Genomic DNA, 16,794 nt, shown 5'->3' with positions numbered 1-16,794 from the left:
ATGTGATATATATACAATATGACAATATTTTTCAGTCATAAAAAAGAAGGAAATCTTGCCATTTATGACAATATGAATTAAGATGGAGGGCATTATGATAAGTGATAAGCCAGAGAAAGAAAGACAAATACTGTATGGTATCACTTATACATGAATTTTTTTTTCTTCAGTAGATTTAATAATCAATTTTGAAAACATTTTTCTAACAAGTATTAGTGTTCCCCATTAGCTTGCATATGTGTATATATGTTGCAATGTGCAATCATTTAATTTTATTTTCATATTTACCTTTTGACCCCCTTCAACTGTTTTTCTCACCCCTTGCCTCTGGAGAAGTAAGTATATATAAATAAAAATTTTAAGTCTAAAATACAAACAGTCAGTAGAATGGTGGTTCCCAGGGGCTGTTAGTGGGGGAAGTGGGGAGATGTTGGTCAAAGGGTACAAACTTTCAGTTACGAGATGAATGAGTTCAGAGGATCTAATGTTCAGTATGGTGACTATGGCTAATAATAACATAGTGTATACTTGAAATTTGCTAATAAGCCTCAAGTGTTCTCATCCAAAAAACAAAAATGGTAACTATATAAGGTGATAAATGTTTTAGTTAACTTAATTGTGGTAATCATTTCACAATGTATGTATATAAAACCATCACATTGCACTCTAAATATGTCGATTTTAATTGTCAATTATATCTCATGAAAGCTGGGAAAATAAATAAATTAAGATATTAAAAAATGGTTTCTACAATCAATGAATGAGCAGATGAACTAAAGAATGATTAAGAGGATACTCAGTATTTAGCTTCCCTTTTATTTGCTTGTTTGTTTTAGATAAACCTCATTTTATTTGTTCTTTTAAGAGTTATGAGAAGGAAATTTCAAGATATCAAGGAATAAAATTCAACCAAACTTCTTTGTTGATGCTACTTTGATGTTTGACTGGAAACAGTATTATACAGCATTCAACTATTATCCACAGTTTCAGCAATCTTCTGATGAAATTTTAAAAAGTAAGTTGGTTCATTTTTATGAAAGTTTGCAAATTCGCAGTTGCTTTAACCCATCAAACTCATGTTTGAAAACCTACTCTGCAGAAATTAAAGCAACAATATTTATGAATGTATAAAACTAAGTTTTCATTTAGCATACTCTAAAGGTACAAAAATCTAATCACCTGTATGATTGCCAATAAACAGGTTTTTGGGGGTTTTTTTAAGAAACTGTGTTATACCCAATATAAAGGAATATAATGCATCTATGAAAAAAACATGTACGTAGATACCCCAAATATATTACCAGATCCAGATTTGTAGAACTCAAAAGTTAAGCATATTCATACCAAGAAATGCAAACTGTTTTCACTGTTTATTAAATTTAAAAGAGATCATTCAGACAGACACCAAATATCCCATGGCTGCCCAGCACGGTCACAATGTGTGTAAATCTACTTTTCTTCGCCATAATTTCATCAAAGCCCTTTTCATCTCACTGTTTCGCAAGCTGTAGATCAGTGGATTCAGCAGAGGCGTAAGAAGTGAGTAAGCCAATGACATCAGTTTCTTGGTTTCTGGGGAGTAGCCAGATTTGGGTTGTAAATAGGTCATGCTGGCTGTGCCGTAGAAGAGAGTAACAGACGTGAGATGGGAGGCACAGGTGGAAAAGGCCTTCTGCCTCCCGGTGGTCGATGGCATCCTCAGGATGGCAAAGAGGATTCGTATGTAAGACAAGAGTATCAGCAGGAAAGGAACCACGATAATCAAAATGGTACCAGTGAATGCATAGATTTCAAATAAAAACGTGTCCGCACATGCAAGCTGTATCACTGCTGGGGTTTCACAAGAGAGATGATTAATTCCACTGGGGCCGCAAAAGGGAAAACTAAACACCCATGATGTCTGCACAGTAGCCACCATGATTCCTGAGACCCATGAGAACATTACTAATTTCATGAAAACCCTTTTGTTCATAGTCACTGGGTAGCTCAGAGGATGACAGATTGCAGCAAATCTGTCATATGCCATTGTCCCCAGGAGAAAGCATTCAGTCCCACCAAAAAGAAGAATGAAATACATCTGTGCAAAACAACTCGCAAAGGAAATCAACGTTTTCTCAGTGGAGAGAACCATCAGCATTTCAGGCATAATGACTGCACTGAGACTCACATCCACCACAGACAAGTTCAGGAGGAACAAGTACATGGGAACGTGGAGGCTCTGTTCCAGCGAGATGATGACTATGATCATGGCATTTCCTATCAGAGTCACCAGGTAAACAACCAAGAAAACCCCAAAGAGCTGCTCTTGGAGTTCAGGAAAGTTAGAAAAGCCCAAGAGGATGAATTCAACCACAGAGCTCTTATTTTGACTCTTCATTTCAGTAGTAGGACATGGTTTACTTTTATGGACATAGTATATGAATTATGAAGACACTGTCCAATAGCTGAGTCTGTGTTGGCACTTACCCTAGGTGTACTTGGCAGATGATATAAAAAAGAACTCATCCTCACAGGAATTCAGTGTGGCAATTTGGGAGAATGGTCAGTTACTCAGATTAATGAATCCTTCAGATAGAAAGAAGGAAGTAAAGAATTCTGGCTCAGAAACTTTGTCTTTAGCATACAAAATATATCAAAATTCTCTTGCAAGTTTTACATTATGTAGTTTGAAGATTAAACATAGCCTTAAAACAAAATAAATGTTTTACAACTTAGATTCCATCTTCATGACATTGCTATCAGTATCATTTATTTTTCTCAATTTTAAATAATACTAAATTTAAGACTACAAAAAAAATAAAGTGTTAAAAAGTAGACAAATGGAAAAGGATACCCACAAAATTCTGATAACAACTTAATAGTTCAAACTTACAGAAAAATTGTTTTGTATTTATTATAAATACTTATCACATTCAAAATACATGTATGTGACTTGGCTAAATTAGAACGTGCTGCAGGAGCACACGAAGGGGGTTGCGCTTCAGATATACATGTCCTAAGTGATCTGCAAGTACTGTAAACTGGCTCCAGGCTTATTAGTGTATGCATAGACAGGTCTTAGCCAAGTATATTAAGACTGGACTGCATGGGAAATTTTCAGAGCCATTTCTCTATGGCTTATATGTGTGACCATGATGATTTAAGAAAAGTCCAATTTTGGTCATTCTGTAACTAATTTCATTGTTTCCACTCTCTCCCTCTTTCTCTTTTCTCTCCTTCAATATATTTGCCTTCTCACAAAGAAGTTCATTTCATCATCAATGACTCAACAAACACTGATTAAGCAACTAACATATTCTAGGCTCAGTAGTCTCAGGCACACATTTGATCCTACAACTCAACAGAGACCTGGAAACGCTACATAAACTAGCATTCCACCCTTCCCTCAGTACTCTCTAACTCCTCCCATTATGCCTTGCTCTGTTTTCTCCATTACCACCAACTGACAGTATATATATAAATATATAGTTAAGATATGAGTATAGATTTATTCATATCTATAAATTAAATAGTATAATTTATAAGTAAGTACATATATTTTTATATATTTACATATAATATACATTAAAATCTAACTATGTCACTAAAACATAAAGTCTAGGAGTCAAAGTTTTTTTGTTTGTTTTTTGCTGTCATCACAAACAGTCCCTGACCCATAATAAATGCTAGATCAATATTTGATGAATAAGGGGAGGAAAATGAGGAAAATCCATGATAACTTTAAGGAATAGAGTGTCTTTAAAAGAGTGAAATCAGCACACAAAACTTTTGGGAAGCAGAAGTAATAACAGGGGCATTAGACATTTCAAAGAAGGTCAGACTAATGCTGAATGGGGACAAAGGGTGAACAACCGTAATCATAGGATGTCATCAGTGGAAGTCATATTAGGTGGAAGGAGAAAGTTGACAGGAGGGATGACTAGCTTGGGCCAGAGGTATCTGATGACACATTATTATTACAATACAGACCTATCCTTTATGTGATGTTTTGAAAACCAGCAAATACACCCTGGGAGATGAGAAGCCCAGGCAAACAGAGTAAGGACAAAGTAAGCTGAAGTAATTTAATATTGCTTTGAGTGGAGATCTTTGGGCCAATAGCAGACAGAAGGCAGGCTGATTTACTGCTGTGTTTGACCACAATCATCCATTAAAATTAAATGGCTATGTTAACCATAATATTTATAATTTGGATATCAAAAAATCACCTAAATTTAGTAAAATGTAGTCTCAGGGTCAAACATTTAAAACCCATTTCTAATGGGAAAAAGAGAATAATACAAATTCAGTTGCAAATATTTAAAAGTGGATAGATTTTTAAAATTACAAAAATTGGGATGTCATAAATAAAATAGAAAACCTTTTAGGACTAACTGTGAGCATGTTATGGAACAGAACATTCATGAGTGGTAAAGAGCAGCTGACCACAGACACTCTGTACCATCTCTGTAACTTACGCCATCTGATCACTCCCTTCTGTAGATTTCATCTTTGAAATTGAAAAACGTAAAAATTCAACTTATTTACCAAGTGTCCTTCCAGTTGCAAACCTCTAAGATTTGATTATTAGTTCATACAAAATACTTCTATTCCTAATTACTGCCTGAACTCTTCTCTAAAAAGAAGTGAAAAACAAATAGCATCAAAACCCAGAGTCTACTGATTCAAATGTCTCTGCTGTGTCTCGTGGTTCCCTCGAGAAATCCCCTCGACAGCATCTCCAACTACCAGGCAGAAGAAATGTACATGGACAACCCACTATCAGGCACACAAGTAGAAGCTTCACTTTCTTACCTATTGACTCTGTCTCTTTAAGTTTCCCACTATTGGATCAGAAGTTCTACCTCTAGCCAAAGCCACTTTCCTGTACATACAACTCAGTGACTTAGCATGCTGATTCTAGAACATTATATGACATTGAATTAATTATATGCCCTGGAGAATCCCTCTCTGGGGAACAAGAAATCCCTTCAAAAACACTTTTCCATATTCCTGCGTGATAACTAAAGAGGCTTGAACTTGGCCTCTCCAAGGAGAAAGCTCAGAAGCACAAGCTGGGAGCCACCACTCCCTTACATTCCTGTGGGGAACAATGTGTCATCACACGAGAGTCTCAGTTTCACCATGACATCTCTCAACAGGAGGTGAAAGCAGAGGATGAATAAAGGTTGTAAATGGGGAAAGGAGAGCGCGGTGGGATAAGGAGTGAGGGTGTGAGCAAAGGCAGGTGGGCTAGAAGTAGGGGATCCGATTACATGGGATGCACAGTTTGGTTGTGGTCAGAGACAAGTGAAGGCGGTCTATGGGAGCTCTGCAGAAAGCCTGGATGCCCCACCCCCACCCAAGAACTTTTGATCATTTCTAGTAGAAATATTGAGTCACTGGAAATTTTTGAGAAGGGAATGTCATTACAATTGTTTTCATAGAAATTTTAAACTAGGAGTCAGATGATCTGGACTACTTTGTATGATTACAGCAAGTTGTTTAGCTCCCCTGATTCTGTTACTTTCCCCATAAAATAAACATAACATCATGAATACCATGGAAGATACGTGAGAATCAGAGACTCAGGGATCAGTCCAGACTGGTTTGAACCACTAGAAAGCCATTGGCGCAATCCCAGCAGAATGAAGAGATGACTGAGTCTTTAGGCTTGGCTTTCTCCAGAACTGGGTGATGTGGCCAGATTATCTTTGTTTATTTATCATTTCCTCATTCCTGGAGTAGGTGTCATTCTCAAGGAAACTCACCCTTCCTGGCAGCAAGAAGGCTTCATTCTATGTAACCTGTTTCTAGTGGAAAATGTACTAGTTATGCTGAGGAAAAGGGGTTTTCATTTACAGATTCTCATCCAAGGATCCTTCCCATAACATTCACCTGGTCAGATATCACCCCACGCATGAACTAGTCACCTGCACCAGGTGTGGGAAATGCCGCGCATGATTCATGTCCCATAAAATCTCACGTGAGCGTCTGACATACTGATATGTTCTCTTTATTGGTCAGCGATGGTCAGGTGATGTGTATTCTGTGAGAAGCCATCAAGTTTTAGAGCCACAATTTTTACACTTTCCTATATGTATATCAGACTTCAGTGAAAAGCATATAGAAGCATTTCAGATACATGTTAATGGGGGTAAAAAGGAAGTAATATAATTAATATCAAATTATAATTCATAACCAATAGTTGATAAAAATCAAAATGTGTAAAGTTTAACACATCTTCCTCAATGATTGACAGACAAAATAAACAAAAAAGACAAACAGGTGGGAAGATTTTAATAATAAAATTTTGACTTAACAGATGATAGTGAGGGAGTAAATACAAGACAGAAACAACACTTTTTATGCTGCTAACTCTATATTTTCTTCCCAAAATATTTATGGAATATGTATAAAAATTGATTATGTACTTGTCAGAAAGAAAATATTAATAAATTCAAATACTTGACAATCATACTGTAGCATACTTTGCAATAAAACTGTAAAACAACAACCAAATATAGAAAAAGAAAGCTAAAATTTTGGAAATTTTTAAGTAATCTGCAAGTATCTCTTATGTTAACAGGAAGTCAGAAGTGCAATATAGACTACCAATAAATACATTTTTAAAATAAGTAAATACAGTTTCATTTATTAATGTGTCCAAAACTGGACTCCTGGTCTTTTCCCAAAACCTGCTCTACCCTCTGCATCCTCATCTAAGGTAACAGCCACTTGAAGCTCCTAGTTACACAGGCCAAAAGCCAAGGAGTTGTTCTTGAATCCATTTTTCCTCCCAAACCGTATCAAACGATAACCTATCTGTGGCTTCATCTTCAAAAACAGTGTTAAAAATTCTCACCTTTTCAACAATGCAAAGAAGCAAGGAAAATATGACCAGCAACACTGAAAGGAAAAGAAATCAACAGAGACAAGAGGGAAGGGGGGGCAGGGAAAGGGAAGGGAAGGGGAAAGTCAAGGAACATATAGCAAGGACTCATGGACAAAACCAAAGGGGAAGAGCTGAGGGAGGGAAGGTGGGAGGGGGCAAGGGAAAGAGGTGGGGGGAAGGCAGAGACAAATGTATTTAAAAAGTAAATAAATTAATTTAAAAAAAAATTCTCACCTTTTCTAGCCATGGCCAGGTGGCTCAGTTTGTTGGGCCATTGTTCCTCACACCAAAATGTCGCTGGTTTGATCCCTAGTCAGGGCGCATATGGGAGGCAACCAATGAATGTTTCTCTCTCTTTCTCCTGACCTCCCCCCTCTTCCTCACTCACTAAAATCAATAAAACAGCCCTGACTGGTGTGGTTCAGTTGGTTGGGCATCGTCCCACAAAGTACAAGGCTGCTGGTTTGATTCCCAGTCAGGGCTCGAGCCAGTGTTGCCGGTTCGGTCCCCAGTCAGGGTGTGTGCGGGAGGCAACTGATTGATGTTTCTCTCCCTCTCTTTCTCCCTCCCTTTCTCTCTCCCTAAAAGTAAATAAAATCTTTTTTTAAGTAAAATCAATAAAACATATTCTTAGGTGAGAATTAAAAAGAAAAAATTCTCACCTGTAGTAAAGCTAACACTCTGGTCCAACCTACTTCCTTCTCTCAGTTGGATAGTTGCCATAATCTCCTAACTTCCCCTTTCTCCCTGCCTTTCCCCTGCTCAAACACTTCAACAGCACCCTATCCCATTCAATGTAGGAGCCAGACTCAAAAATATAGATTAAAGACCTGTTTCCCCGTTACTCTCTGGGCTCTCTGGGCTCACCTTTGGTACAACACATCCCCTTGTTCACTCCTATTCAGCCGTGCAGCTTCTTTGCTATTTCTCAAATGGACCAGCCATGTTCGATTCGCACAGCTACTGCCTTTGTCTCTTCCCTGAACATGGACTATTGCATTCAAAAAATGCTAACTCCCTTACGTCCCTTGCCCAAGGAGCATCCTCTCCATGAGATCTTCCCAAATTGAGCTCTTTACAATTGAATTCCAAGTGCAACACCACTCCCCTGATTTATTCTTTCTCCACAGCGCCCCTCAGTGTAGCTGCATCTAAGTCGTAAGGATATGGAAAGGTTAAACATAAAGATGGAAAAAGATATTCCAGAACACTATAGTCCCATAAAAGGAAATTTATGTGATTATATTATTATCAGAAAACAATAAAAATTACTAGAGATAAAGAGAGTCACTTCATAATGGGAAAATGTTCAATTTTCCAAGAAGATATAATCATTCTAAACCTGCAAGTGTCCAATAATATAGCTGAGAATATATCCAGAAGTCATCGACCGAATCTCAAGGAAACAAAGAGTGTCAATCACAGCGGCATACCGTGACATGCCTCCTTAGTTGATAGAAGAAATAAATAAATCAGTAAGGATAAAGAAAATATCCACAATACGACTTACTCTATTACACACATAGAAAACATTGTGTCCAAAACTCGGAAGAAAGCACATCCTTTTTCCTCACATACAGAACAGTTTCAAAAATTTGAGGACATACGAGGCCAGCAAGTTTCACGATAAAAGCATTCGGGAATGGTGACTTAAAACTGTGTAACTGTGGCAGGAAATGTACTGGCCAGTGCAACAATTCAGGCATCAAAACGTGGGAGTCGTTCTTGAATCCATTTTTCCTCCCAAACCGTATCAAACGGATGAAGGCTGATAAATCAGAGCATAATTGAATTATATAGTTGTGACAGTGTTGCATTGATCCCTGCAGGTAGATAACCGCAAGATGAGTGCGATCAATGCACCGCTGAAAATGAAGTGTGAGAGCCAAGTGGTTCCCAAGCACCCTCATCCCTTGCAAAGCCCAGGCAGAAAAAGCTGATGATCGAATTCCATGAATGAAGTTCAAAGATAGTTCAGTGTTTAATCGAGGAATTTCTATTTTGCCAAGTTGAACCCAGAGATGGGAAAGTCTAAAGATTTGACACCACAGGACGGGAAATCTGGATGGATGTGTCCAGTGATTTTTCACTCCCAAGACATGTCTGAACCTTCTGAAACTGCAGAAGTAGCCAATCTATCCCATTAAGAGCAGAAAAACTATATGAAAAGTACCACATTAAGAACCTTCACCTCCATTCCTGGATACCAGGCCTATACATAGGGTTAGGTCACAACAAAACGCACCCTGGGACACGCTGGGCCTGATAAGGAAAAAAGGAACTGTATCCAGAGCAGCCTGGAGCTGCCAAGTATCAACGAGGCAACTGTTGCAAGAAATACAATTTAATGAAGGGCTATGAAGAAAGGATACCGTGTTCAGAGGGAGAATAATTTGGGAAAAGAAGATGAGGTTGAGAGGATCAAGCATGGCGGCCTTGGAAAAAGGACACTCAAAGGAGGTCTAAAGAAAGAGTAAGAATTAACCAGCTGGAGAACAGCGGGAAGTGTATTACATGGGGAGAAAGGCATGTTGTGACGTGCCTTAAGCCAGGGGAGACACCGTAAGTTTTACATTTTAAAAATTCACTTTTCTCTTGTCCACATTGCGTGTGGTTGGAAAGTTTTGTGTCAGCCTCAGAGCCAGGAAAGCATGATTTCAAGTATCAGTCCCATTTGCTGCCGTAAGACTAAAGCTGGGATTGCCAGAATCACTGCTGTTGAGAGTACAATCATAACAAGGTGCTTTTGGACTGGCTGTTTTTGTCAAAGTCACAACTAAATGGAGGATCATTGTCACTTTGAAATCATCACGTGTGCAACCAAAAGCTGAACCTTGTCAGTGCAACTTCTGTTCCTCACCTGGGGCGGGGACATAGGTGTGGTGTGGCTGGCCTCTGCGTCCTCGCCAAATCAGTGATCTTCCGTTAAACTTGGAATTCCTCAAGGATGGAGGCTGTATTTCCCCAGGAACAGTCACATTAAGTCACCCCTAACAAAAACTTGTTTAATCAATGAATGAATACACAAATGAAACAAAGAACAAAAATCAAAATGAAGTTGTACATCTGTCTTGGGAGTTAGGCTTTGGGAGATTTTTTTCCCTCTTGAATGGCCTTATTTAATTCATCCCTCTAAGGGCTATGAGGACATTGCAGGACACCAAGGGACAGAATCTGATTAAAGGACTTCCAAATGCCTGTTCAATGCCCTACTGAAAAGATTATACAACATGCAAATATTGCACAAACTGGTTTCAACCATTTGGTGATGAAATTTCCTTGTGTGGAAATCCAATCAGTTTTGCGTTTTTACTTCTCATTTTTGGCAGAGGCAGTAATAATTAAAAGATTGTTTTTCCCGCAACTGATTGACAGTGGGAATGGTGTTTCACCCCTTTATTATCATCCCTGGAGCAGAAACTAAGAGCAGTAGAAGCTCATCTGTTATAGAGTCAATAAAGGGGCCCCTCTCTATTTATGAAGAGCAACATTAAAATTGGAGGCAAACATTAAATGTTTCAAATGTTGCTAGATGAGAAATTATTATTTCTTTCTCTCCATGTGAGAGTTAATGACATGACTCAAGGACCATGGAAAATAATACACAAGTAGTTAATCACTTAGTTTTCCACAATAAAAAAATTGAATTATCCTATGTTTATAAATAAAGTATCAGAGGCCTTTGGGGCCTACACAGGAAAATTTAACAAGTCTCTACAAAGAGTGGTCTATGACTGAAAAAGATACTAAAACTATTCAGTGAGACTTCAGGGAAGTTCCCACCTAGTTCTCTGGTCACCAACGTACTCGTGAATGTCTGCAAACATACCAAGAGAAATCCTGTTTTGAATAATAATTTGTGTGAGTCCAAGAAGTAGAGCTAGTTTGGTCTCCCCAAAATAGCTGCACTGGTTTAGTCATTCATGGAACAGGTTTTCACTCCAGAAATACAAATCTCATCAATTTGCTGGTCTTGTGAAACTTTGCCCTATTAGTACAGCAGAGCGGGCCTTCAGGTCCATCTGAAGGAGTTACAATCATTTTGAAGAGTAATTGTACAATAGCTATTAAAATGTATAAGCACATATACTCCATCCCAATAGGCCAACTTTGAGGACTCTATCATACAGAAATAAAACAAGAGCATATAAAAACATATGAAACTAGGTGATTATTGAAACTTCATCTCAATGACAGTAATTCAATAATAACCTGGATGACCATAATAGAGGAACAGATAAACAATTGTATTATATGTTATGAAAACTTATATACCTATGAGAAATGAATGACAATAGTACACTCTCAAAAGGGAGCCTAATATATTATTGAACTTCAAAAACTCAACCAATTAAACATATTCATTGTAAGAATTGCAAACTTCTGCACAGTTTATTAGATTTAAAAGAGGTCAGCCAGACACTGACCTAATATCCCATGGCTGCCCAGCACGGTCACAATGTGTGTAAATCTACTTTTCTTCGCCATAATTTCATCAAAGCCCTTTTCATCTCACTGTTTCGCAAGCTGTAGATCAGTGGATTCAGCAGAGGCGTAAGAAGTGAGTAAGCCAATGACATCAGTTTCTTGGTTTCTGGGGAGTAGCCAGATTTGGGTTGTAAATAGGTCATGCTGGCTGTGCCGTAGGAGAGAGTAACAGACGTGAGATGGGAGGCACAGGTGGAAAAGGCCTTCTGCCTCCCGGTGGTCGATGGCATCCTCAGGATGGCAAAGAGGATTCGTATGTAAGACAAGAGTATCAGCAGGAAAGGAACCACGATAATCAAAATGGTACCAGTGAATGCATAGATTTCAAACAAAAACGTGTCCGCACATGCAAGTTCTAACACTGGGGGAGTCTCGCAGAAGAGATGATCAATTCCATTGGGGCCGCAAAAGGGAAAACTAAACACCCATGATGTCTGCACAGTAGCCACCATGATTCCTGAGACCCATGAGAACATTACTAATTTCATGAAAACCCTTTCGTTCATAGTCACTGGGTAGCTCAGAGGATGACAGATTGCAGCAAATCTGTCATATGCCATTGTCCCCAGGAGAAAGCATTCAGTCCCACCAAAAAGAAGAAGGAAATACATCTGTGCAAAACAGCCTGAAAAAGTAATTGTTGTTTTCTCAGTGGAGAGAACCACCAGCACTTCAGGCAAAATGACTGCACTGAAACTCACATCCACCACAGACAAGTTCAGGAGGAATAAGTACATGGGAACGTGGAGGCTCTGTTCCAGCGAGATGATGACTATGATCATGGCATTTCCTATCAGAGTCACCAGGTAAACAACCAAGAAAACCCCAAAGAGCTGCTCTTGGAGTTCAGGAAAGTTAGAAAAGCCCAAGAGGATGAATTCAACCACAGAGCTCTTATTTTGCCTTTTCATTTTGGTAGTGGAGTGTACAGTGCTTTTAGTGACATCGTATGCTAATTATGAAGATACGTCAGAGAGTATGAGTCTGAAATTCTTGGCAGAGGATGAAATGATGAGCTCATTTTGACAGATCTTCAAGTTGGCAATTTTGAGATTGGCCAAGGTGGTGGAATAGTTTACCTTTCAAATACAAATGAAAAAGTGAAAATTTTTGACTCACAAAATAACAGCAGGTAGCTTCCCAATTTGGGCCCAGCAGAATGGCTCCCTCAATGAAGGGTGCCAATAAGAAACAGGGACAATGCTGCCACCAACAAGGTAGTGAACAGAGAACACACCACCAACATTCACAAGCACATCAACAGAGTAGGTTTCAGGAAGTACATCCCTCGGGAACTCAAAGAGGTCCAGAAATTTGCCATGTAGGATATGGGAACTCCAGGTGTGTGCACTTACACCAGGCTCAACAAAGCTGTCTGAGTCAAAGGAATAAGCAATGCCCCATATTGTGTCTGGATGCAGTTGTCCAGAAAATGCATTGAGGATGAAGATTCACAAAATAAGCTTCTATGTATTGGCTGCCTGTGCACCTATAATCACTTTCAAAGATCTACAATCAGTTAATGTGGAAGAGAACTAACCGGTGATTATCAAATAAAGTTATAAAACCTCAAAAAAAAATAACAGCAGGTGTTTCCTGGCATCTTTTTTGTTTGGTTGAAAATTAATTCTATTCTTAAAATACGCATAGATATTATGTTATTTTTTTATTTATTTTAATTTATTTTTTCAAATACATTTGTCTCTGCCTACCCCCCACCACTTTCCCTTGCCCTCTCCCTCCCTCCCTCCCACAGCTCTTCCCCTTTGGTTTTGTCCATGAGTCCTTGCTATATGTTCCTTGACTTTCCCCTTCCTTTCCTTTTCCCCTGCCCCGCCTCCCTCCTTCCCTCTTGTCTCTGTTGATTTCTTTTCCTTTCAGTGTTGCTGGTCTTATTTTCCTTGCACCTTTGTATTGTTGGTTAGGTTCCACTTATAGGTGAGATCATATGGTATTTGTCTTCCTCCCCTGGCTTATTTCGCTTAGCATAATGCTCTCCAGTTCCATCCATGCTGTCGCGAAGTTTAGTAGTTCTTTTTTTCTTTCTGCTGCATAGTATTCCATTGTGTATATGTACCATTACTTTTTGATCCAATCATCCACTGATGGACATTTAGGTTGCTTCCAACGCTTGGCTATTGTAAATTGTGCTGCTATGAACATTGGGGTGCATAGGTTCTTTTGTATTGGCGTTTTGGTATTCTTAGGGTATAGTCCCAGCAGGGGAATCACTGGATCAAAAGGCACTTCCATTTTCAGCTTTTTGAGGAAACTCCACACTGCTTTCCACAGTGCCTGCACCAGTCTGCATTCCCACCAACAGTGGACTAGGGTTCCCTTTTCTCCACAGCCTCGCCAGCACCTGTTGTGTGTTGATCTGTTTATGATGGCCATTCTGACCGGCGTGAGGTGGTACCTCATGGTGGTTTTGATCTGCATTTCTCTGATGGCTAGTGATGCTCAGCATCCTTTCAAATGCCTCTGGGGCCTCTGTATCTCCTCCTTGGAAAAGCGTCTGCCCAGGTCCTTTGCCCATTTTTGGATTGGATCGTTTGTCTTCTTGGAGTGGAGTCGAGTGAGTTCATTATGTATCTTGGAGATCAAACCTCTATCTGATGTATCATTAGTGAATATATTTTCCCATACGGTTGGCTCCCTTTTCATTTTGCTGATGTTTTCTTTAGCCGTGCAGACGCTTCTTATTTTGATGAGGTCCCACTTGTTTATTCTTTCCTTTATGTCCCTTGCTTTAGGAGACATATCAGTGAAAAAATTGCTGCGTGGGATATCTGAGAGTTTGCTGCCAATGTTCTCCTCTAGGACTTTGATGGTGTTGTGACTTATATTTAAGTCTTTTATCCATCTTGAGTTTATTTTTATGTATGGTGTCAGCTGATGATCCAATTTCAATTGTTTTCATGTAGCCGTCCAGCTCTCCCAACACCATTTGTTGAAGAGGCTATTATTGCTCCATTTGATGCTTCTGCCCCCTTTGTCAAATATTAGATGCCCATAGAGACCTGGGCTTATTTCTGGGCTTTCTATTCTGTTCCACTGGTCTATGGATCTGTTCTTGTGCCAGTACCAGATTGTTTACAGTATAGTGGCTTTGTAGTAGAGTTTGATGTCCGGTATTGTGATGCCTCCTACTTTGTTTTTTCTTTCTCAAAATTGCTGCAGCTATTCGGGGTCGTTTATGGTTCCATATAAATTTTTGAAATGTCTGTTCTATTTCTGTGAAATATGTCATTGGTATCTTAATAGGGATTGCGTTGAATCCATAAATTGCTTTGGGTAGTATGGACATTTTGATGATATTAATTCTTCCAATCCATGAGCACAGTATATGCTTCCATTTATTTGTGTCTTCCTTAATTTCTTTCTTCAATGTTGTATAGTTTTCTGTGTACAGGTCTTTTACCTCTTTGGTTAAATGATATTATGTTATTCAGAATCCATTGTCCACTATATTGATTGGGTACATCTCTGTTCTTTTCGACTGTCTATTTATTTAAATATTTTTAAATAAACAAATAGCAAAAAAATCCAGAAAAAATGTAACATAATTCAAAATTAAAGAAAAATTTTATGATTATTTGTTATAAATGCCAAAGTTCAAAATGCATTTATATTACTTTGTTAAACATGAAAGAAACATAAATGGTACACCTAAACAAATACAGAAACACTCCAAGGGTTTGACGTTTAGATGCATGTATCTCAGATGAACATATATAAATTGCTTCAGGCATACTGATTTCTGATTGGAATGGATCTAATTATTTGAAATTTGCCTGCATTAGAAATTTGAGAAGCCATTTCTTCATGGCTCATTTTTGTGACCATAAAGTGAGTTTCAGGGCTATAGAAAATACCACTTTTGGTCATTCTGACCCTGTAATTCAAATATTTTCCATCCCCCTCCCTTCTCTCTCTCTCTCTCTCTCTCTCTCACACACACACACACACACACACACACACACACACGGAAGTTTATTTAACCATTAGTAACAATAAACACTGGTGGTACACCTACCGTGTGGATGCCTGTGTACCCTCAGAGATGCATTAGAGCCATAGACCAACAGAGAGGTCTTCCCTGGCCACATGCCATAAAATAACAACCTACCATAACATGTTCTGATTCCCATCTCCCTGGTTTATTTTTTACAATAACACTCATCACCCACTGAAATAACCCATATTTATGTGGGTTTTAAGCTTGTTATCTAACTCCCCCTTCTGGAATATAAGCTCCAGGAAGACAGGAGTTTGGCTCTCTTCTTTGCTGTATTCTCAGTGCCTAAAACAGATAATGAATGACACAGCAGCTGCTACACCAATATTTCTTGACTCGATGGAGGAGTAAATATTAAATTTAGGAAAATCCAGATTCTTCCCTTAAGGAATGTGGTGTCTGAAGGAAAAATAAACACAGGGAAATAGAAGGCCTCAGAATTAACCCATGGCTTTTGTAGAACTTGGAGGCTCCTTATGGGGTTGGAGATACCACTGGATTGGGCGACTGGGCTGTCATCCTGACTCTGCCACTGCCCCCGAAGTGAGTGTCTGCCTCTCCCAGCACTCAGGTTCCCCTGTGTGGTTGGGAACAGGAAAATGACCCTGTATATTCATTCTGGCTCTGACATGGGTGTTTCTCTGATTTGTTCCCAGAAATCTTTAAGCTGCAGGGCTTCCCTTCCGTTCACATGACAGCCAGGCTGAACAGCCCCTGGAATAGTGTTGAATGGGCAGGTAGGAGGCACACACGCTGCCTGAGTCCTGCGGCCAGCCAGAGCCAAGCAGAGCCGACCATCTTCCTCCCAGACCGCCTGCCCTTCCCAAGCCCCTGTCTAAGCGGAGTGCCTCACTTCTCCCCTCTTCCCCTCCTCAGTCACTCAGACCAACTCTCCTCTGTCTCCAGCATTCTATTCACTGTCAGGCCCAAGGATCTTTAAAATCTAGAATCCTTCTTGCCTCATCGAGTTCACCCCAACTGACACCGCTCTAGCTCACCACTCCCTCTTCTCCCCCTTGGCCTCTCTCCATTATTAAATGGTTTCCTAACTGGCTTCTCCGTGTGTTGTAACTTCTCCAATCTATGCCTCTGCCAAAATATTATCATCCTCACTCCCGGAATCTTCAGGGTCTCTTCTTAACTGCAAAATAAAATGCCCACAGTCCAGCATTTAAGGGAAACTAGGGTGGGAACAAGTGCTGTAGACGTTTACAGAGGGAAAAATGACTTCTGAATGGAGAGAGAGGGTGAACAACCATAATCACAGGATGTCAAGGGTAGAAAAGTCATTAAGTCGAAGGAGGAAGGCATAAGGAAGAAGGCTGACATGCTCAAATCAATGTATGGCTGGTATCTTAGCGCTAGAACAGAGACCTCTTGTCTTTGAGTGATGCTTGAAAACCAGCAGAACTTT

The 16,794-nt window shown here is 39.3% G+C and overlaps 2 protein-coding genes across 2 annotated transcripts; both read right to left on the bottom strand.

Annotated features, from left to right (window-relative positions):
- Nucleotides 1-1,432: 1,432 nt before the first annotated feature.
- LOC129077853 (olfactory receptor 10A3-like) lies at nucleotides 1,433-2,443 on the bottom strand. The gene has a single exon (XM_054582436.1). It carries the CDS (start codon nucleotides 2,375-2,377, stop codon nucleotides 1,433-1,435), a length of 945 nt encoding a protein of 314 aa, XP_054438411.1. The 5' UTR covers nucleotides 2,378-2,443.
- Nucleotides 2,444-11,328: 8,885 nt separating this feature from the next.
- On the bottom strand, nucleotides 11,329-12,273 carry LOC129077844 (olfactory receptor 10A3). Its single transcript, XM_054582423.1, has one exon. It carries the CDS (start codon nucleotides 12,271-12,273, stop codon nucleotides 11,329-11,331), a length of 945 nt encoding a protein of 314 aa, XP_054438398.1.
- Between the last annotated feature and the right edge of the window lie 4,521 nt (nucleotides 12,274-16,794).

Source organism: Pteronotus mesoamericanus, unplaced genomic scaffold, assembly GCF_021234165.1.
Source record: "Pteronotus mesoamericanus isolate MK-2021 breed Mesoamerican mustached bat unplaced genomic scaffold, CSHL_Meso_final contig_1189, whole genome shotgun sequence".
Classification (NCBI taxonomy): Eukaryota; Metazoa; Chordata; class Mammalia; order Chiroptera; family Mormoopidae; genus Pteronotus; species Pteronotus mesoamericanus.
Note: the sequence above shows the minus strand (reverse complement) of the source record. Positions and strands in the feature narration are given on the sequence as shown.

Excerpts from the sequence above, each read along its gene's own strand:
- LOC129077853 (XM_054582436.1), bottom strand. The coding sequence starts at position 2,377 with ATGAAGAGTCAAAATAAGAGCTCTGTGGTTGAATTCATCCTCTTGGGC.
- LOC129077844 (XM_054582423.1), bottom strand. The coding sequence starts at position 12,273 with ATGAAAAGGCAAAATAAGAGCTCTGTGGTTGAATTCATCCTCTTGGGC.